The 22,761-nt window shown below is 37.8% G+C and overlaps 1 protein-coding gene across 2 annotated transcripts; it reads right to left on the bottom strand.

The window, feature by feature from the left end:
• Positions 1 to 1,691: 1,691 nt before the first annotated feature.
• Positions 1,692 to 12,335, bottom strand: cxxc1b (CXXC finger protein 1b). Of its 2 annotated transcripts, XM_084061357.1 has the most exons (16): positions 12,096 to 12,335; positions 11,433 to 11,576; positions 10,826 to 10,955; positions 7,827 to 7,945; positions 7,637 to 7,737; positions 7,402 to 7,535; positions 6,814 to 6,969; positions 6,293 to 6,439; positions 5,761 to 5,868; positions 5,477 to 5,655; positions 4,528 to 4,735; positions 3,848 to 3,958; positions 3,372 to 3,421; positions 3,146 to 3,245; positions 2,862 to 3,014; positions 1,692 to 2,092 (listed from the first exon to the last, which is right to left on the bottom strand). In XM_084061357.1, exons 2-16 carry the CDS (start codon positions 11,546 to 11,548, stop codon positions 1,946 to 1,948), a joined length of 1,959 nt encoding a protein of 652 aa, XP_083917483.1. In that variant the 5' UTR covers positions 11,549 to 11,576; positions 12,096 to 12,335; the 3' UTR covers positions 1,692 to 1,945. The 2 variants fall into 2 exon arrangements, with proteins under 2 accessions (XP_083917483.1, XP_083917484.1); XM_084061358.1 differs by lacking the exons at positions 10,826 to 10,955; positions 11,433 to 11,576; positions 12,096 to 12,335 and adding an exon at positions 9,655 to 9,826.
• Positions 12,336 to 22,761: the final 10,426 nt, after the last annotated feature.

Genomic DNA, 22,761 nt, shown 5'->3' on the forward strand with positions numbered 1-22,761 from the left:
TCTGGCGGATCCTGCAGGTTCCTACTGTCTGCCACCTGCTGAAACGGAGTGTGTAGTGTGTGTGTGTGTGTGTGTGTGTGTGTGTGTGTGTGTGTGTGTGTGTGTGTGTGTGTGTGTGTGTGTGTGTGTGTGTGTGTGTGTGTGTGTGTAGCACAGTCTATGGCAGTGGTTCTTCAACAGGGGGTCCTCAGAGTTACTACAGGGGGTCCGCCAAATCTTTGTGTGATATGATTTTTTTGTTTTTACCTTAACCACTTGAACCCTAGCATCCCTTTTTCTGAGGAAAACTTTTTGCCAAAAAATAGCAGATCTAAATCGGCTATTTGTTGGCAAATAGGTTTGGTGTAGAGCGAAAAAAGAGCAGACCAAGTAAACGATTTAAAAAAAATCTGAAACACAATTTTATATAAAATAGAGGGGGTCCCTGCTTCATCTCTCTCTCAGCTAGGGGGTCCTTGGCCTGAAAACGTTGAAGACCCCTGGTCTATGGTGTGTGTATGTGTGTGTGTACATGTACTCAAGTACTGTACTTAAAGGTAGGGTAAGTGATATGTTTTGGTTAAAATAAAGTGTTAGTTTAAAAAATGGCTAAAATATGTTTCAATTACATAATTCTTCACCACAAAAAGTTAATTGAAATCTCAGATTTACCATCATTCAAATTATTTAAAAAATAAAAAAACATTAAAACTGAAAACAAATGGCCATGTAGTCACCAAAATCAGTAGCGGTTCATTGATTTTAGTTTTTGCTTGGTGTATTTTCTGCCATTATGTATGCCCTTCTTTGTTGTGAATTGTACAGAAACCTCTTGGGGTGATGTTGCACTATAAACAAAACAAACCTGAGCTGTACTGTAAATTACATTACCATATTTTTTGGTTCATAGCATAAATGATCGAAGTGCTGTGAGTTTTTTCTTATATCCAAAGCTCATAGTTCCCACACATTAATACATTATGCCTGCCGCTAAGAATATGGGAGTCCCGTTTGATCCTGGCGCCACGGTCTCGAGCTCACACTGGGTATTGACCAACTGGAATCATCTCAAGTCCCGCTGTGGTGCGGATTTTGATTCAAGACCTGACATTACACACCTGCTCAAAGAGCTCACCCAGAGCAGATTTTCTTCCCTGGGGGCTGTTATGGATGCAGGGGCGTAGCACCAAATTCTGGGCCCATGGGGAAAAAGATTCCTGTGGGCCCCCCTAAAAAAAAAAATCTTTAAAAAAAGACCACTTTTTTAGTAACTCAGTCCCACTTACACCCCCCCTGCGACGGCCCTGTATGGATGCATTATGGATTTTCCCTCATACTGAATTTTAGCAATATCTCAAGCTGTTATTATCAAGCAAATATTCAATAAAAAATCTCAAGCTGTTATTATCAAGCAAATATTCAATAAAAAATGCAATCATCAAACATATAATTTATAAGACCTTCACAACGTCTATTTAGTTAAAGCTCATAAAAGGTGCTCATGGTTTAAAAACTGTGCCAAAAAGGCAGTGATAGCCAAGTTTGATGCAACAGCTACTAGGCCTACTGATGATTACCTTTATAAATCCATAACTTCTCCTGAATCCCCAAACGGCCAAGCTGGAGAAACTCCATATCCTGGACCCACATGAAATTCAAAATGATAGTATAAATATACCTTATTCTTCACACAGGAAGGATCTGGATTAACCTAAAGTTTGCATATAGTATTTATTATGGGCAATCATAAGAAAGACAGTATTTCTTACTCAATCATAATCTACAGCTAGTGAGAAAAATATATCCATTTAGCATTCAGTACAGCACAGAGTAATCCAAAATAATTCATTTACCAAAGTGTATTTAAAATGGTGTAAAGGGGTAAAATCTATGGTTAAATCTCTTATCGCGCCAAGTCTCTCACATTATGTACAATATTATGCACAGCATGGGTAACAGATGCAGGCTATCTATCCTTGTTGCATCGGAGATCAGTCGTCACGGGGTCATGCTGAATAGTTTGATGCAACATGAGAGCGAGCAGACCAGCCCTGTTGGTCATAGCAGTCCTGACGTTACGTTCCTGCTCAAAGAGCTCGTCCAGTTTGTACCACTGTGAGAGAGACATGAAAGGATAGGACAGTTGTGTTTATTCGTGAGCACAAAAATAAAAATAAAAAAAAGTGTCAAAAAGTCCCCAAAAAGTAGTGTTGATCCCTATACCCAACCAGAAGTGTACCCAACCCAAGTATTGAACCGGCCAACGTTGCTACCCTTAGAGCTGGATACCGGTAAATCGGTAAAATGAAAGGTTATTATTAACTAAACATTTAATTATTAGTGCCAGAATATTCACCGAATGATTAATCCAGCAAGAGCTTTAACATTACATAAAAGTACCATAATAGAAAATTACCTTTAAAACTGAAAATAAAAATGATACCAAATACAATTTGGCTTAAGGGTGGCACTAGAGGAAAGGTCATGAGGTCACCAAAAGTTCATTCTACAATCTACCAATTAGATTATGGACATACTGTATTTAATGATGATATTTTGGCCTGAGGATGGCGCTAGAGGAAAGGTCATGGAGTTACTCAAATCGTTAGGGTTCATTTTCTGTGCAACATGCTAAGCAGGAAAGTGTTATAGGAAAGGCACAAATCATTATGGGCTGATGTGAAACCATGTGGAAAATATTCGCTCCTTGGCTGTCTGGCAGCATGCACAAGACATTTCATAACAACCGGTGTTGTCATTTGCGAGATTAGCTGCGGATGGACACAGACACAGGAACAGGGGTGAAAACATAACTTCCGCCCTGCCATTCCGGCCTGGCGGAGATAATTGTTAACTCTCTCATAGACATGGTTTTGACTTACCACCCTAACTCTTTCCAGGTCCACCTCAGCTCTCCTCAGCTTCTCCCAGTTGTAATGCTTGTTGCACTTCCGTTTGGAGACCCTGCAGTAGTCTCCTGTCAGCTCAAACACATTCCGGACCAGAGGACAGCCACACACCTCATCTACCGGGGTCTAACCACCAAATGAAAAGGTTAAAAAGTACTTTATCTAATACAGTTGCAGCAGGTGACAATTTGTACAGATTTAACAGAAAAATAATAACCTTAGAATTGGTTGCAATTGATTGCTCTGCTTAAACCTACCACTTTGGGGTCTCTGGAATGCTCTGGGCACAAAACCTGGAGCCTTTTGCAATATGTCTTGCTCTGGGGGTTGTACACGTCACAAAAGAGTCTGGTTGCTCTGGATAAGAAAATAACATAGTCCAGCATCTCAGTGACAGATAAAAAGACCATATATAAAGTGTGTGGATATACAGCATTTATATATTCCATGTTGTGTGTTCATGTTATATTATTTGTATCTTACCCTTCAATCCTTGTCGGATACATAGAACCAAAAGAGGTCTGACTCTCATACTGTTGATGAAAAACAGAGACTTTATGATGCATGTAAGAATAATAAGAAGATACAAGCTTTCATTTGTGAGTGTACAATATAGATGCACGGGTGGGCTCTGACATGACAAATAAATCATCCCCCTGCTATTCACCCGAATTCATTATTTCTATGAGATACAGATCAGCCACCTGCCCAGACATAAAACGTATTAATCAGTTCTATGAGAAGGCGAAATTAAATGCAAATCTCACGGCTCTACAGAATGGGAAGAAGAGACAATTCATATTTTCCTTATTATGTATTATTGCACTCCGATCCGCTGTTAGTATGTAAAAATCAGCCCATGCCACAGATATAACCGCCATCCGCACATCTCTAGTGTACAAGCACGTCATGTTCTATCTCCAGTTTCCCTCTGTACATTATTCAAAATATAGAATCACCTTAGCATAACACCGCTCCATATGTCTCAGTGCCACCTTTGGGTTGATGGGATGACTACAAGACACACAGAAAATCTGCAGATCTGTGTCCTCACTATCCCCTTCATTCACCTGCAATTCATCAAAAAAAGTAATGATGTGAAGGCTGCATTCGTTAAAGCACAGACTGTTCTAGTGATGATTTATTTTTGAAGGACAATATGGAAATGACTTTGATTATGGGCTTCAGTGTTTGCATTGGGTTTTGGATAAATTAAGAAAATAAGTGCTGCAGAAAACAAAGGTTTATGATATTCACATGTTTTGTTCAACAAGATTATGATCACCACTTTTAAAAATTTCCAGTAAAAAAAGATATGAAAAGCACGTAACAGCTGATGAGATATTAACGGGTGTAATTTATCCACCTGTTTCCTAGGCTTTTCACTGTGTTCCACTTCCTGTCTTTTGATCCAATGAAATCCAATGAAACCGGTCAGATGACTAATGATATCCAATGAAATCCGACAGGAAGTGGAAAACACACAGCCAAGAAACAGGTGAATATAATTGGAAAACAGGTCCTCTCATAGGCTCATGTAACCACAGATCTTATTTTCTGCAATTTCTACAAAGCACTGGAAATCCGGTGTGGGAACCCGTTCCTTCTGGGTTTAAGACTACAACAAGCTACATCTCACCTCCTCGTCCTGTTGCACCACCTGTAGCTTGGCCTTAGCGATGATGCCCTCCAGCTCATGAAAGCGTCGCTCCATCTCAGTGAGGCGCAGGCGGGCGTTCTGCTGATCTCGGCGGATTCGCTCAAGCTGCTTCTTACCATGCTCCTCAGCAATGCAGGGGCTCTGCTGCCACTGTTGGATACGCTGAGGGAGTATCTCATAGATCCGACTGAAGGAAACATATACAGGACACACAAAGGGCTGTCAAGATCATGAAATGTTACTTGACGATTAATTGTCATACAAGTAATTACGATTAACGATTTCATTGTGTTTTTCCCATTTCTGTTTAGCTTTTTAGGCTGTGTGAACAAAAATTGCACCGGGCAAATACAACAAATAACTCAAATATACCAAGAAATGACCGATACCAGTAATCAAAATAAATAATGTACTAACGATTAAGCTGAATAATTGTGATTATCTTAAATCATTTTTAATTAGGTAATATTAGGTAATAATTCTCACAGGCCTTAGTACACACATGAAAAAAGAGTGAAAGATATAAATATGTGAAAGTAATGCTAAGAGTTGAAAAATAAGTACTGTCAACCAAAGAACATCCCACTGGCTAAATAAGATTACTACTGAAGAAAATAAATAAAATAAATCTTCACTCAAACCAAATTGTTCTCAGTGATAATTACTGTCACTGCCCAAAATAAATGTATAATATAGCTTATTTATCACATCATTATTAGTATATCGTTGTATTACATAAACATCGAACAAAAAGTTCGGTTTGGGAGATTATGCTCATCCGACAAATGCATGTTCCTTACAAATACAGCACCAAAAAAATAGTTATTGCCAAGAAGCATTGTTACAACAGAGGCATAACCTACCAAACTTGAAAGAGAGAGAGAGAGAGAGACAAAGACAGATATTTCCAGCCCATCCAAGTTCTTACTTGGCAGCTAACTTCATGCCACAGTCTTCAGAGCAGTATTTAGAGTTGGGACGTGCTGCCTCCACACAGCTGGGCCCCAGGCACTGACGTTGACCGCCACTATCACGTCCCTCCACCTTGTCATTGTGCCTGACTTTGTCCTTGTGTTTTTGCTTCTGTTTGTGGCGTCGTGACTCTTTCTGATGGACGAGTAAAAAATAATAATGTACCGTACGTTTTTCAAAACACATGCACAAGGTACAAACTAAATAGCCATTTGCACAAGTGAATAGACATTTTATTACCTTCTTGTCGAACTTCTTTTCTCGTCTTTTGACATGCTTCACCTTCACGGCTTTCTTACGCATGACAGGACTGAAAGGAGGCTCGTCATCCTCATCGCTGAGCCAGGGCTGCATGACAAGAGTTCAGTCAGCACAACTCATATAAGTACAATAGTTTATTAAAGGTGTTGTTCAGAAACAAAGGGGTCTTCCAGGTCTCTCCAGCTCTTTAGTAAACAGAAAATACATTTTCAGGTCAGGATACCAATTTGATCAAATCAGGAGAGACAACTAATACAGGATCAGGAAAAAAAAGTGAAATTGGAAGTGATCAAACAAATAAATGAGCAGACTAAATTGGAACTGGAACACAAGCTTATACTAACAGAATGACCTGGATTTGGTGTATATAAAAATAAGAGGGTCTTAATGTGATTTGTTTTGCTTTATTGCAGTGGTTGTCAAAGTGGGGTCCAGCGACCCTCAGGGTTCCTTGGGGGGGTTCCACATGGACCTGGACAGGTGAGAACCACTGCTTTATTGCTTCTCCTACCGTATTGTCGTCATATTCCCCTGATGCCTTGTACTGCTGGTAGAGCTCTGCCTCACTGTCGTAGTCGTCCGAATAGTGCCGGCGTCTATGGTGATTGCCCCGCCTCTCTTGCAAAGCAAACTCCTCGTCTTTCACACGCAGCATTTTCTGAACCAAAGTCAAGAAGCAACAGGTCACACACTTTTATAGGGAACTGCAGAAATCAATACTTGACATTTGAGTAATCCAACACAATAAACATCACTGTGGGTTTTAAAAGATTAAAGTAGGAAAAAGATGGTCTATGTTTATATACAATTGATATTGCTATGTTTTGACCAAACTGTCATGTCTTTATTTTTTGAAGTTTTTGCAATGGGTGACTAAAGTGCATGTTAAATGACCCGCAACTTCATTCTAACAAGGTTAGAATTGGCCATGCCAAATGTATAGTGGTCAAAATGTCCCCATCTTTAAGGCCTCAAATTATTCTATATAAAAAGAAGAAATAAGAGATGTCTTCATGTCAGGAAGAACCTTACCCTGGCTCTAACCTCACACTGTCTGAACCGACACTTCTGTCTTATTTTGTTTGGGCCACCAAACTTCTTCATGTCCTTGCAAAAGTCACAGTGGGTACAGTCTTCAGTCCTTCTGCAGGGCTCACATTCCCCACACATGCGGACAGAGCGCTTTACCTTAGAGGAAACACAGACATCAGTTCATTGTCATTGATTACTTGATGCATGGAAGCATTGTCTTCCAAACCTACTAATTACTGTTAAAGTTGAATTTGTCATCTAAAATGTTTGTAATAGCATACCAAATTGTTAGTGTTTTTTTTATCTCAGTAGTGCAGAAAATATTTTATTATTATGCACACTGTTGAGAAGAATGAAGTACAAAGAATTAACTAACTACCTATAATACTACTGTATTGCATGTGACAATATACGACTAGTACTAATTTCTTCATTAAATTTCCATTATCTACATATGACCAACCATTTTTCAAGGGAGCTTTATTATTTTGGCAGAGGTGCCAGTTTTTACATCGCATGAAGCAATTCATATGAGAGTTAAATAGTTGTAGTAGGGCAGGTTTATTTTATTTTATGAAATATACTTACTTTTGATCCACGTCGCCTCTCACCCTTGTATTCAGGAGTACTTGGATTGCTGTATTTTTCATATCTATCCGAATCAACGTCCTTCTCGCGGATTTTCTTTGAGCGATACTTTATCTCCAGTGAAGAGTTCTTACCTAGGGAACGGGAAAACAAGTCATTATTTGAATGAAATGATGAAAATGTTCAAAGCATGACATTCGGAAATATCATATTGAGATATGGGAAAATTAGTCACCTCTACATCGCATGCAGTACCACTCCCTGATCGCCTTGGCCATTTTCTCAGTGACATTGATGCAGTGCCCGTGGAACCATTCATTGCAATTATCACAGCCACTTTCAACAAGAGATACAAATGTGTGAGCGTCACAGTATCTGCACAAAATAAATCATTAATGAGAACAAAACCAGTAGCATAAACTTACATCATGAAGCAGTTGATATCCGGTTTCCGGCATATACAGTAAAGTGGTGCATTTTCCCCCTCTAGGCTACTGCCCCGAGGCCCTGAGGGCATAGGGTCTGTGTCAGACATTTCACTGTCCTGAAAAACAGAAAAGTATGCATCACATCATCATCATCTTGTCCAGTGGCATCATCGCTAAATCCTTGGCCTTTATTTTATTAAGTTCTTTCTTACTGCTTAAAGCAAGTTAATAACATGTTATGATGTTGACACTAAGTTCCCTGCCCAGTAATGCCCACATTAATAGACAGCTCACTGAAAGGACACGTGCCACGTCCTTTTCCAAAAGCACCAGTCCTTTTCGGTACTGCACCACTCTGTAGTCTGTGTAGTACTGTACCTGAATGAAAATAGCCATAATTGACTCCTAGTCTTTCTACCCTCAATTATACAGTATCAATAGCACAGAGTTCTATCTATCACTACCACATCATCTAGATAGCATTCTCTATACGTGGTTCCCAGGGGTGCTTGGGAGCGTTCCAGGGTGTCCCCAGCAAAATTTGTTAATACAGGATCACTATCATTTTAACCACTCTATCCATATTTTAAGGGTTGGCTAATAAAAAAATTAATTGCATATATACAAGCTCACAGCGCATCACTTTGTGCCACGCTACAAGCTTGTACATTTTAAAAATCTTGATTGTTGTTGTTTTATTTAACACAATAATCTTCTCTTCTATGAGTCTAATTTAGGGGGTACTTGACATGAAAATGTTTGAGAACCAGTGCTCTATGGAGTGATGCAGTGGTTGACATATTTTTGTAGGTAAGCCCAGAAGTTACTCCTATCATGGGTTCCCACTGCAGATTTCCAATGGAATTTCTGCATTGAGTTTTAGATTAGATTACCTTATGAAAATAAGCTCCGTTTTCACGAATCAACACTTTCTGCGATTTTTTTTAAACAAACAGTGACTATTAATTACTTGTTAGTACGCATCTGTCATCAGGTACATGTACTCAAATGCTGTATTAAATACAATTTTTAGGTATTTGTGCTTTACATGAGTATTTCCAATTTCCAACACTTTTACTCCACTACATCTCAGAGGAAAATATTGTAGTTTTTACTCCGCTACAATTATTTGAAAACTTTCGTTACTAGTTACTTTGCAGATTTTGATTATTAAGACAAAACATATATTAACCAACTAAACCTTATTTTATATTTCAGCTATTTGAAAATAGGCGATCTACAAGCTCACAACACGTTGTGAGCTAGATATGACTAATAAGATAAGATTTTTTATACATTTTGAAACCTGAAATGGGACTATGTGCATAATGAGTACTTCTACTCTTGATACTCAAGTAAATTTTGTTACCAATACTTTTACTCTCAAGTCAATTTTCAATTCCGGACTTTTACTTGCAACAGAGTATATCTACATTGCAGTACTGATACTTTTACTAAAGCAAAATATCTGAATACTTCTTCCACCACACACTGCGTATCTGTCATTTAGCTCCGTTAGCTACAGTTGAAGGCCATCCCTGCAGCTGCTGCTTACTTTGTTTACACACGTACCGCGTTAGCTGCTAAAGTTAGCTACACACTCAACATTATCATTAGCAAAAGACTTAACAAACAGTTATTGCACATTTTCTTACCAAAGCAGAGCTAACGACGCGACTGACTTTCATTAATGATGTTGCATTATTAGTATGTTATTTTGTTTTACACAGATCCTGTCATTAAAACCTGTACATGGCTAACTTAGCGTTAGCTTAGCATTTAAACAATGGTAACGTTGTAGCGAAGGAATGTTTTTGTTTGTTACCATTTTGAGATCGACTTGGTCCTTTGGAACGACAGCAAATAAATATCCGATTAAATAAACGATCGAGTCAGCCAGTCATTAGATGTCTGTGTTTTTGTCAGATGCCGGCTGGAAGGTACGGTTAGCTTGTTTAGTTAGAGAAGCTCCTCTCCGCCGCCACCGGATGGACTCGTTATCTGTTGCACTATTGGCCAGCAGTCTTCTTCATTGACTATTATGCCAGTTGACTTCCAATGTCGACTCATTACCGCCTACTACTGGATTCTATTGTATATTTTTTATTTTACCAGGTGGAAAAAGTATTCACGGTTTTTGACTTAAGTAAAAGTATCAATACTGCAATGTAGAAATTTTAAAATGTATAACAATCTTTTGAAAATGGCAGATCTACAAGCTCACAATGCATTGCATCGCGACACATTGTGAGCTTGTAGATCGGCTATTTTCAAATGGCCGAAATGTTCATCATGGTTTTCGTAACTAGTAACTAAAAAGTTTTTAAATAATTGTAGTGGAGGAAAAGTACAATATTTGCATTCGAGATGTAGTGGAGTAGAAGTAAAAGTACTGAAATTGGAAATACTCCAGTAAAGTAAAAATACCTCAAAATTGTACTTACAGTAAGTACAGTCCTCGAGTAAATGTACTTTTCCCGCTGTTTTTTACTGTTATGCTGTAATTTTCTTTTTACCAACCCAGTCTTACTTGGAGAAGAGATTTTGGATGTTATTTAAAAAAAAAGGCTAAATATATATATATTTAAAGATAATTAACCCAATCCCTTTAGTCAAAAAATACTTTCATCCATATAATCCATTGGGACTGCAACTACAACACAAAACAAACTGCTTCTTACAGAGTGAGGGGTCTGCAAAGTAGGGTCCCAGCTGAATGCATTTTTGTTTGGTTGTCAGGAAGTCTGAGACTCACCAGTCGATAATCGATTCTATAGGCAACATTAATCTTGAACAAGTTTGCTGTGGGGCAATTCTAGGATGACAGAATTCTGGCATAGAATGGAAAACACCCAAACAGTTGCACCTACAGTGGTGACTGACCGCCAACGCTGTGGGTGGAACAAACATAAATCATTTTTTTTTTTAAAGAAAAGAAAAGAAAAACAGAAAGCATAAGAAAATGTATACAGTCAAGTGGCCAAACATCTCAGTACCTTCACTCTGCTTTCCACTTCACCACTGCTGAGGAAACTTCCTGATTTGTACTCAAACAATGACAAATCAACATGGCCCTCCAGTATTGACGCCAATTCTATACGGCTCCTCAGTCTGTCACCGTTTGGACTGTAAGAAGAGAAAAACAATTAGAATGGCAGGCAATAGCATATTTCTACGTTATCTATTATGCATTTGATTATATATATATATATATATATATATATATATATATATATATATATATATATATATATATATATATATATATATATATATATATGGCAGGTTTGGCCTAAGTAAAACAATTCAAGCCTATCACCAGAAATGCCATATGCACATATTTTCCGTTATAAGTCATATATTATCACATATAAGTCGTTTACATAATGTTTTTGCGTACTGTATATTTGTCTGTCACTAAATGTTTCAGTGAATTGAATACACAGGACCCCAATGGAAACAAGTCATTCATAGTGCTTTCTTGGGTTCAATCCTTTTAGCACTGTATTATATTTGCATTACACTTTTTAAATAAAGTATTCAATCAATCAATCAATCAATCAATCAATAAAAGAGACATTAGATGGTCAGACTCATTAATACCTGAGGTAATAAACATCCTTCTGGCCAACACTAGAACCTGAGCGTCGGACAACTTCTTTGCGTTTCCAGCCCTCTCCGAGCGCAGAGCACTCCTCCCATCCCTCAGCAGAATGCATGATCCTACAGTGGTGCTGATGATCAGACCTGGGGATAACAATAATCACAATGCAGTGGTTCTCAACCAGTGGTCCAGGGAGGGACCACCAGTGGTCCTTGAGGGGGTTCCAGGTGGTCCCCTGCTAAATGATGGAAGAGTTGGTAACCAAATAGACCCAGATCTTACTCTCTCAAGAGTAAATTATTGTGCATTACTTAATTTACAAGAAGTCTACACAATTAGAGAATGTAGAAGAATTGTTATTTTGATCAACGTTTGCCTGTTATCTCTCCTAATGGTACCAACATCAATACAGCATGGAATTGTGGACCAAATCTTATCCAACGACAACAAAATAGTTTTGGGTTTGAGAGGCTAAATCTCATCAAATGGTGGTCCATGGCTCAATTAATGCGGAATAAATAATGGATATTGATATGAAAAGGGTTGAAAACCACTGTCATAATCATAATGGAACTAAAAGGACGACGCATGAATGAGAAATATAGCCTAACAATAATCTAAGGAGCATGCATACCAAAAAGTTAAATATTCCAGGCCTATACCTTTAACAATGAAGACTGTGTCCAAGCTCACTCTCATTAAATCTCAATCTCATTAAAACATTTTTTTCCCCTTTCTATTTCTTTTTTCTTTTTTCTTACAACCACCAAATGAAAAACGTTCAAATAGTTTGTTAGGAACTTTTGGAGTTTTCTTTTCTTCTGCATGAAACCGAATGAAAGGAAAGCATCTTGGTTTAAAAGAAAGAAACTGATGTTATTAAAGCTTGGTTGAATGTTTTGGATCACACCATGCAAACGAAAGATGGAAGATGTAAATAATGCGTTTTCACCATTAGGTGTTTTCTCTGTAGTCTCCGCCGCTCGAATTCCCATTTCCGGTGGCAGACTTCAAAATAAGATGCATAACTAATAATAATGTAATAATATTGTTATTATCTTTCCTTCTTTTGTTAACGACTTAACCCCCATATGGGTAACGGAGTCCCTCAGGGCTCAATACTAGAACATTTTCTGTTTTTATTCTTTTCTGCAACTTGTCGATCGGCTATTTTCAGCCAAAGCTTTCTCCACAATTCTGATGTTGGAGTTTGTGGTTAAGTGGTTAAAATAGCATACAGGTATCATAATGAAAAATACAGGTATTTATAATTAAAAATACATGTATATCTTGCTTGGAATATGTAATAATAAAATATGTTGTTGTTATTATTATTATTATTAGCTATTAGGTACTGTAGTAGTAGCAGCAGCAGCAGTAGTATTCCACAAAATGGCCAATTAAGAGTGAAACTGTACGGAACAAATTGCAGCCATACCTCTGAGCCAACAGTTATCTGACATTTCTGAATATGTGTTGGTGAAAGAAGAAAAAAAAAACATTAACCCAAAGAAGATTATTTTCTGTTCCATGGCCCATGTACATATGGCCCATGGCCAAGTAGGGTTTAAGTAATTTACTTGAATTCTTTATTTAGTGTTCACATCACGTAAAGCCTATTAACGCTGTATCGAAATAAATAAAAAGTTAAACTTAAACATCTGTTATTTATTTGAACATTAGAAGGAGCATAATTAACTTCTTAACCATCACCACAGTGAGCTTTTATTTTGAATAAGCTTCCTAGCTAGTTCCACACGGGTTCACACCCCCTTGCATCCATGACCCTCCCCCTCCATCCATGCCTTTATGTTCCACAGGTTGTTGTTGTGAGGTGAAAAGGGAAAAGGGTCGCAAATTTGTGTTTTACCAGTTAAAAGTTTATAACAGTGGTTATAAACGTTTACTTAAGAATTGCTATTTTGATCAACGTTTGCATGTTATCTCTTCTATGGTACCAGGATCAATACAGACATGTCTGTATTGATAAGATTGTGTCTCAGTGCACTGAGACACAATCTTATCCATCGATAACAAAATACTCTAAGTTTTGGGTCTGAGAGGCTAAATCTCATCAAATGGTGGTCCTTGGCTGAATGCGCAATAAATAATGGACCTTGATATGAAAAGGGTTGAAACCACTGGTTTAGAGTTATAGACAGAAAAACGAGTTTGCTTGTTTTTTGTGCCACTGATGAAGTAAACAATGTAAAGTGATTTTGAAACTCTTTCAAAACCAAAATTAGGAAACAGTAGGGTACAGTCAGTGTTAAGAAATGATGTAGCCAAAACGAGCAAAGTCTTATGCTGTAGCATTATCTTTTCAGTGTTGCACAGTTCCCATCCATAAATTGGATAATTTCAATTTCCTTGAATGTGGTGTCATGCAGGGCAAATTTTCTCAACATAATAACAATGAATTGATACAAACAGAACCCACAAAATGATAGTAGAATGCAAAATTCAGGACAAAATATTTTTAAAATATATATTTACCACAACTTTAATGTAGATGAATTATTTTTTGTCCTAGGACATTTTATGGTATATTTCTTAGAGGTTTCAAAATGGCACCCTACCAAAATGTCATTTTTTTACACAAAGGGAGGAATTTAATACATCTAAACAAGCTCACACAGCAATCAACATAGCTGAAAGAGATGCTGTCCATATAGGTTCAACATCTCTGATGAAGACAATCACTAGATCTACAGACCACAACCCTTAAAAATGTGGGTGAATTAATAGCACCATTCATGAGATGACATTTTTATTTTACACAACTTATTTCACATCATCGCACCAACCTGAACAATACGTCCAAGTCAAGTTTAATTTACTTAATACTAACAAACAAAATTATCTTGCCTGTGGTGTTTTGTTTTGTCTTGGTGTTAGTGACCAGTGACCACTGTCCCATTGTTTGCATAAGAAAGCAGGTGAACTAGTTTAGTTCACATTATAGTGGCCAGAAGAAACTTGAGAAACTTGAGAAAAAAATAAAATGAAACACTGACACTGTCAACATCCCTGTTCCAGCATACTTTAAGTTTACTACCAATATTTTAAAGTTTTAGATAAGCAAGCACCTTTTATGAAATGTTGCGCCACTCCCCGGTTCTCTGTTGAACTTTATAACTTATTTTATTCCAGAAACAAGGTGGGCCTGGCTAAGCCTTGAATAAGTGCACTGTTGCTGTGAAAAAAAGCCACATTTGACTATTATCTCCACTCATCATTAGAGTCTGTTTTTTATCATTTTATTGACAACCTTTCACACAGTGGACCGCACTTGAGCCAAAGCTAGTGACTGCACCAAGCAGCCATTCAATTTGCATAAAAATAAGCACAGGAAAGGATAGCAAGCTAAATAATATATTCTCAGTTATAATTGGGGTCTAATAACGGAGTGGCTTCCCAGTTATTGGCCTCCCAGCATGCTTACTCCCCCCTTTTCCACTCCCTTCATTAGCTTCCGGTGGCATGTACAAAACACTGATGTTGGCACAAGGCAACCAATAATCTAACTACAACCCTTCCCGCTCACTTAGAACAACTAACACAGGAATGCTCCACGAGCATCCCTAAGAAAACCCTGGTCAGGACACCATGCTATTTGATTTTAATTGCGTCTGCATTTTTTTGTATGTCTGTACCTCAATGTCTTTTCCGAGGTATTAAATGAATAAAATGATGATGAGGATGATGATAATGAAAGTATTTGAATATAAAAGTCACACACACAAAACACACACACACACACGCACACACGCACACACGCACACACACACACACACACACACACACACACACACACACACACACACACACACACACACACACACACACACACACACACACACACACACACACACACACACACACACACACACACACACACACACACACACACACACACAATCTAGGAGGAAGAGAGAGACATAAGGAGCAAAGGAGAGACTATGATGCAGTAGGACGATCGCTTCTAAATGTCAAGGTTGGAAATATATAAATGGAGGAGAACTCTTTGGCTAATAACATTTGGAATTGAATGAATATTGGAAAACCTTTAATACACAAAGTTGTGAATTGTAAGTACAATTTGTTTAAGAGTTTTTGCATATATTGGACAACATAAGGGGAGTTATGAACATGTGTGAATTTATGCTTCTTATAGTCACATCATGCAAAAAATATATAGATTTGAATAATATCTTAAGAATTTCAAGGGATCTTGTGGTTGTTTGAATTCATTTGTTTTTCCGCAAACCTCAAAGAGGATCAACAATCAGTTGAGAGGTTATTTTAAAGAGATAATCTGTATAGCTACAGCAATACCATTATGCTTTAGAATGACATACCTTTATGAATATATTTTACTTTTGCTTTATGCACTTCAAACATATTAATCAGCGTCAGTATTAGTTGTTCATTACTATTTTCTGGTCATATACTTACTTGCATAATGCAACAGCAACTTAAATATATATATTAAAAAAAAGAAATGGTGGCACTCCAAAATAAAACTGCAAGACTTTTATCTCAGATTCACATTAATTATTGTGCTACGTGTTTCCACATAACTGTCTTCACCAGAGTATCATGATGTGGCAGTGGCACTATTTCCACTCATCTGGAGTTTTTTTCCTCCCTAAGTATTGACTGTAGCTCAGCACCCACAGCCAAGGACACAATCAGAGGAAGTGTACAGGATCTCTGCATCTCCATCCTCAAATATCTTACATCAGCATTTCTGTCTGTGGGTCTTTATCCACATTCTAATTGTTTTCCAAAAGGTGATTAATAATATATCAACATCTCTGCATTTTCCAATAAAGGATTACTTTTTGCTGACAGGCTTCACAGTAAAGATCTCATTGTGGGTCTGGTTAGGTCGATACAGCATGACAAACATTTAAGTTATACTTAGTGGATGAAGAATGGTTTGCTTAAAGCTTACAATCTGCCGAATCTGGCACCTATTTTAATCAATAAAACAATAGTTAACCAATTTGTATGACAGAGTTACCATAGGGTAATCAAATATAAAAAGAACATCTGCATGGCTTTGAACTCAGGACTTCTGTACCTGTTCGGATTGTAGCTTTAAATTCATTGATTGATATGCATTATGGGGCATTTCACCATAGACCACAGTGATTCTAATTAATTCTGCACATAATCTAATGCATAGCTTATATAGCCTACCCCAAACTATGAACCCTGTTGAACAAACAGATTCATTTGAGAGTTTATTTGTCCTCCCAGTTATAGCTCCAGGAGAACAGTATGTGTGATGCAGCTTTGTGACGGGATGAAAATTTGAAAATAATACAGCATAATATAAAGCCTCACTGAGGGACACTGCAGGACTGGTAACAGAGGTTTCAAATTTCTAATATGCTTAATAGCCTACTAAATGCAGTGGTTTAGGCTTTTAGAAATGTAAATTGAAACAGAGCTGTAGGCCTACAACCAAATGTCTAAGAATCTACAGACTGTTCATTATGTTGTGGTGAATTAAGAATTAAGAGAGAAAATACATTTAGGAATTTGTATGGTTGATGTCCCTATAACCAATTGTAGTTACTAGCTATATAACAAATTGAAGGATGTTCTGATTGACCAAGTCACATAATGTCACATTCATTATCACACATTCCCTGATAACGTTTTTGTTTGGCTTATTTTTGTCTATTCCCTGTTTGCTATGGATTTGACACCCTGTTAAGTCAACTATGTTGGCTAATTATCAGTAATCTTGTCATTGGTAATCAGGTATAATCATGTATTTCTACTATTTTGTAGATTTATATTTTTATACTGCAATCATGTCATTTCTAATTCTATATAGTCATGCGTGCCAACATTGTTGGCTAATTTGTTGTTTACAAATCATGTTCTATTAATATTTGTATCGTGTTATACATAGGAATAGGCCTTGTATAAGCCCTTTGGGCTTCTACCAGGCCTTTTTTTGTATTGCTTTGACAAAGTAAATAAATAAAATCAAATTTAGTCTATTGTTTTGACTGAGTTTTTCTTTTCTCTTTTATCTATCACATCTTGCAGGTTATTTTGAAAGAATGTAGGCCTATCCTCGACACCCCCTTGATTGGTTATCCTTCATGTTTTTCCGAGACATTGAAGGTGGTGATATATTTAAGTGGATACCATGATGGAACAGATGGATGACAACATTGTGTTCATGGATGAGGAAAATGACGACAAACCAACATTGTGTGATTCACGTACAGAAGATTTGAGCTCACCAAATACACTGCATAACTCCACAATGAGTCAAACAGGTATGTTTACAATAAATAGCTTATAAATGACTCCAAACATGGAAAAGTTCCATGCTGTAAAGTGTTTAATATTATAATGCTATGGCAACACAGTCAATTCTTTGATTCTGATAATCTATCCACTTGTAACTCAGTGTTACAAATGGATAGTGTGTTGTACACATGGGTCAGTCTGGTTGACTTAACACTGAGGATATTAGTGTGTAGCCATTCAATGATGATAACCTTACCTCACAATGACACCGATTGTTACTTTTTACAGAGTCAATGACTGAATATACACTTTTGTCAGAGGAGACACCTCATGAGAGTAAAATGTCTTTAACTGACATCCCTGTAAATGAAAGCTTCTACCAAACCTCATGTCACGGTATATCTATGCAACTTATTCTCTCAATATGAACAAATATGCTGCACACACCAATAGGCACTAAACCTCTATTGTCTGTCCACCATGATTCTCTTTATCAGTAGGTTCAACAATCCCAGCTGATTCTGAAATTCAGCAAAATATTACAACATGTGGAGACAACAGAAGAACATTGATCATCTGCGGCCCTTGGTCTGTGGAGAAAGACCAACCAAAGCCTCTATGTTCACTGCTGCCATCTTGGTCTGTGGAGATTGAGAAAGACCAACCAAAGCCTCTATGTTCACTGCTGCCATCTTGGTCTGTGGAGGAAGACCAACCCAATCCTCTATGTTCACAGCTGCCATGGTCTGTGGAAAAAGGCCAACCCAAGCTTCTATGTTCACAGCTGACATCTTGGTCTGTGGAGATTGAGAAATACCAACCAAAGCCTCTATGTTCACTGCTGCCATCTTTGTCTGTGGAGAAAGACCAACCCAATCCTCTATGTTCACTGCTGCCATCTTCCAAAGGCCACTGCTCAGTTTATGAAATGAGTCAGTCATGCACATCGATTAGCAGGAACCAGCGCAGCATCAACACATCTAAAGCCCAGACCCAGCAATCAGATGTGGATGGTAAGAACACTTAACCACTTTCAATGTGGCGTCCCTATTTTGGGCATGTCATTATAGGCACCAAAAAAATATTATCAAAAATGTTAATAGAAAAATCCCCACAATAGCATATCTACAAGCTCATAATGTGTCATATGGGACTCAGTGTGAGCTTGTAGACAGCTATGTTCAGTGGTTAACTCTGGATGAAACAAATAAACGTATATTTTGAGGTCAAACCATACATTTCTGTTAGATTTGTTCACTGTCGTCTGCTTCTATTGTGCCCTTTCTTGTATTTGAAGCTCTCTTCTCACCTAGTCTGTCCCCTCTCCTGTTCACAACCTTTCTTTCTTTCCATGAGATCCATGTGCATCCTTCCTCTTGGCATGCCTGTTCTGCCAGCCACTGGACTGTATGTTGGCCGCAGTGAGAGGGTGTAATGTCTGTCTAACAACCCTGTGTGGATGTGAGAGTGCCACGCTGGAGCCTTTAATGGGCACGCCCTACCACGCCGACTGTTGTGGCTGTCTGGGTGTGTGCATCTGCTTATGTGACTATCCCATTTGTGAGTTATGTATACAGGCTACAGAGTGTCTGGACCTGGCCATGGAAATATCTGAAATACTCTTCCGCTAACCACTAGCAAATAAACATATTTACACAAGAAAAGATGCCACTCCTTTATTTCACAAAACATGTCTAAAAGCCATTTTGGTAAGACAAAAAAACATGATACCTGTACTGAATAAGTGTAGGAACTTCTACGATGAACAGTCCATTTAGCACTCAATATAAATGTGCCAGTAGGGTTAAGTAATGGAAAACTTTGGGTAGCACAACTAAGAGCGACTAAAGAGCTGCTGAAAACCTTATGGGACCAGGTGCAACACAATTAGCAGCACATCTCCATTTTACAGTTCATTGAGAGCAGTGAATAACTTTGATCATCAAATCTCCTGGGATGAAACTGCAATCCCCTCAAAGTGCCTATAAGTGGAGGATGAGTGGAGTGGATGTATAGAAATTGTTCTCATTTCTTCTCTGTAATGCCTAATTTATGATCTGTAGTACGAGTACGACGGTGTTGCGGACCAAACAAATGTATGTCGATGCATTGTTAGCTTCTACATACAAAGAAATATTAAAGCTATGTTTGGTCCGCAACACTGTCATATGATGAAGTATAAATCTGGCTCTATGAAGCAACCAATCAATGACGAACTGAGAACAAAGGAAGAAAAACGTAACAATCGAAAATCAAGAGAACCATCCACTGTAAGAGTGTTATTATTTGTATTCTGCTTTCATGTACTTGTTTTCATATTTTCACAGCTCACAATATGCTATAAAATTCAAGTGTCACTTTTAAAAGATTTGTTTAAAAAAAAAGCGAATTCATTAGTAAAACTGTGCACAAACACATCCATGTTAAAAACAAAACTACACAAATAGGTGGGTACTTTCTGCAAAACACATTCAACATAACCAGGTACATACTGTTGTGTTCAACAAATTCAATGCCGTTCCAATGGTAATGGCTGTCACACAGAATATTTGCATTGTTTTAGGTTTCACACAACACACAGAAGCTAAAATTAAAGACTTGAGGATAGTGGTTGCTTTAAAAGATGGCCAAAGCCCCCCTAGTTCATACAATGATTAATAATCCATTCATATACATATTAAGTCCAAAACACACTTCAGCAAAAATGCTGCTGGACAAAGAATACACTTTCTTCAGTTGAAAATAGGTTATTTCTGTCAAGAGATGTTGCACAACATGTTTTGCTGAAGCCTAAATTAGGCTTTAGTGTGAGTACATGCAAAAAAGAAAAAACAAAGCCTGCCTATCAATGAGATTGATAGACTTTGTACACTGACTCACTAAAACACAGATGTTAGTCAGGAGAAAGTACTTGTCAATCTAGTATTCTGGTATAAAAAAAAAATCAAATGCTCTACAGTACTATAATGAAATGGCATAATCTGCATTTTTAGGTTATACTTACCAGCAGTTCTATTCACTTAAATTGATCGTAATCAAAAATAAAATGCAGAAATATATTTCTGGCTACTCTGAATGGTTGTCCTGCTTTGGCTAACTAGCTGCAGCAGCAAGTGAGATTTCTCTCATTTATTCTTGTTTGTTAAAACATGATGCAAGCAACATGGGTGTCAGGTCTTGACTCTGAAACAGTCAGTAATACAATGGACATCTTTCATAAAATGCATAGACTACCATAAAATAAGGTGCAATATAAATGTTGTAAATGTAAATCAAAGTTAAATATTCTCTGATATAAGTTATTACTTCGCAATGTGCCAATTCACTTTATGGATATCCCTTTGGTAACATTAATGCCAATTTATGCTTTGGCGAAAAATTATCACACAACATGTTGCTCAACAGAAATTACACAACAGTTTGCACGACACTCTTTTGCTGAATAAATTAACCTTTAGTCAGAAAACCCCAATGAAAATGAGCATGCACTTGCTGCCATTAAACCCTGATTCCAGTCAGTAGAAAAAAAAGGGGGGGAAATATATAGGCCATATACATACAGTATATACATATACACATATACATACATACCAGAGGTCGCGTTAGTCCGGTAATTGCCGGTTTTGACCGATTGTTTATGACAAAGACCGGAAATATAAATCTCTCCGGATATCCTGACCGGTTGACAATGACACAGCAGTTCATTATAATAATTATCACCGCAAATCTGGCACATTTCAAATCCTCTACTTTGCAAGCTCTCTCTCTCCCCCACAAACACACACACGCTGTTAAGTTACACATACTGTATTTCCTGTTAAAGGTAGGGTAAGTGATATTTTTTGGTTAAAACAACAAGTTTTTTGTTAAACGGTCAAAGCACTATATTCTTATAGTGATCATTGTTATAGAGTGTTTGTTCAGTCACAGAAGTCCCCCTGTCTCTCAAGTTCTTTAATAAACAGAAAATATATTTTGAGGTAGGTGACAACATTTCAGCCAATCAGGAGAGAGTACCCATTTATCAGCTTAATTCTTATAGTGTTCCAGCTTTGTCTGCTCATTTCTTTGTGTCATCACTTCCAATTTTACATGTTTAATCTGTATCCTGACTGAGTTCTCTATCCTGATTGGATAAAATTGGTATCCTGACCTGAAAATACATTTCCCAAAGCTGGCATGGATGCCTATTAGCTACAGTATAACCTGTGAGTAGGCTATAATTTATTGCCTTAACAGGTCAGCTGAGCCACGTTATGAAGGATTAATCTGAAGTGCCCATTTTTGTTGCAGTGCCCTTTGATTAGAAAATGTGTTCAAACGCAATTGATTGCGATGAGATGCGAGAGTGTGGTCGAGATGCGAGAGTACAGTCTAGCCAACACCAACTCGCAATTGATTATTGAGAAACGCAAGCATGTGCTCAATGCACAAATGGTAATGTAGCTTATTAATGTATTTGTGCAAGATTAACCTGCACATGTGTGTATATTAATATTAATAATATATTACTTGTTTATGTTAAAATAGTTCAATCCAAAATATTATGCGTTAGGCTGCACTTACGCACCTGCTTGTCATTAATACATAAAACTCCTTAAAATCCTAGCGCGACCTCTGACCTCTATATATATAATATATATACACACACACACACACACACAGAGCGTATACTGTATATATACACAGTGAGAGTGTGTGTGTGTGTGTGTGTGTGTGTGTGTGTGTGTGTGTGTGTGTGTGTGTGTGTGTGTATATATATACACACTGTATAGTGTGTGGGTATATATACGTATATAATATACTAGAGTTTCGGGGGGCTACGCCCCCCTCAACCCCAGCCGCGCACGGGGCCCAGCGTGGCCGTGTGTATATTGGGGGACCCAAATCGCCGGAGTGAAACTGTGGAAATTTTTTTTTGAAAAAGGAAAAAATTTGAAGAAATAATATTTGTTATGTTTCAGGGGGTCCGCGGACCCCCTGATGGTCCACTGACCCCCTGTGGAGTGTTGGGACGCGCGGGGACACCCCTGGAACATTGCGGAC

Source organism: Gymnoscopelus microlampas (genome assembly GCF_963454915.1).
Source record: "Gymnoscopelus microlampas genome assembly, chromosome: 7".
NCBI lineage: Eukaryota > Metazoa > Chordata > Actinopteri > Myctophiformes > Myctophidae > Gymnoscopelus > Gymnoscopelus microlampas.

Excerpts from the sequence above, each read along its gene's own strand:
- cxxc1b (XM_084061357.1), bottom strand. The coding sequence starts at position 11,548 with ATGCATTCTGCTGAGGGATGGGAGGAGTGCTCTGCGCTCGGAGAGGGC. Across the intron at positions 7,946-10,825 it reads AAGTGGAAAGCAGAGTGAAG|GACAGTGAAATGTCTGACAC; the intron begins GTACTGAGATGT and ends TCTGTTTTTCAG. Across the intron at positions 5,869-6,292 it reads GGGAATATGACGACAATACG|CCCTGGCTCAGCGATGAGGA; the intron begins GTAGGAGAAGCA and ends CTTGTCATGCAG.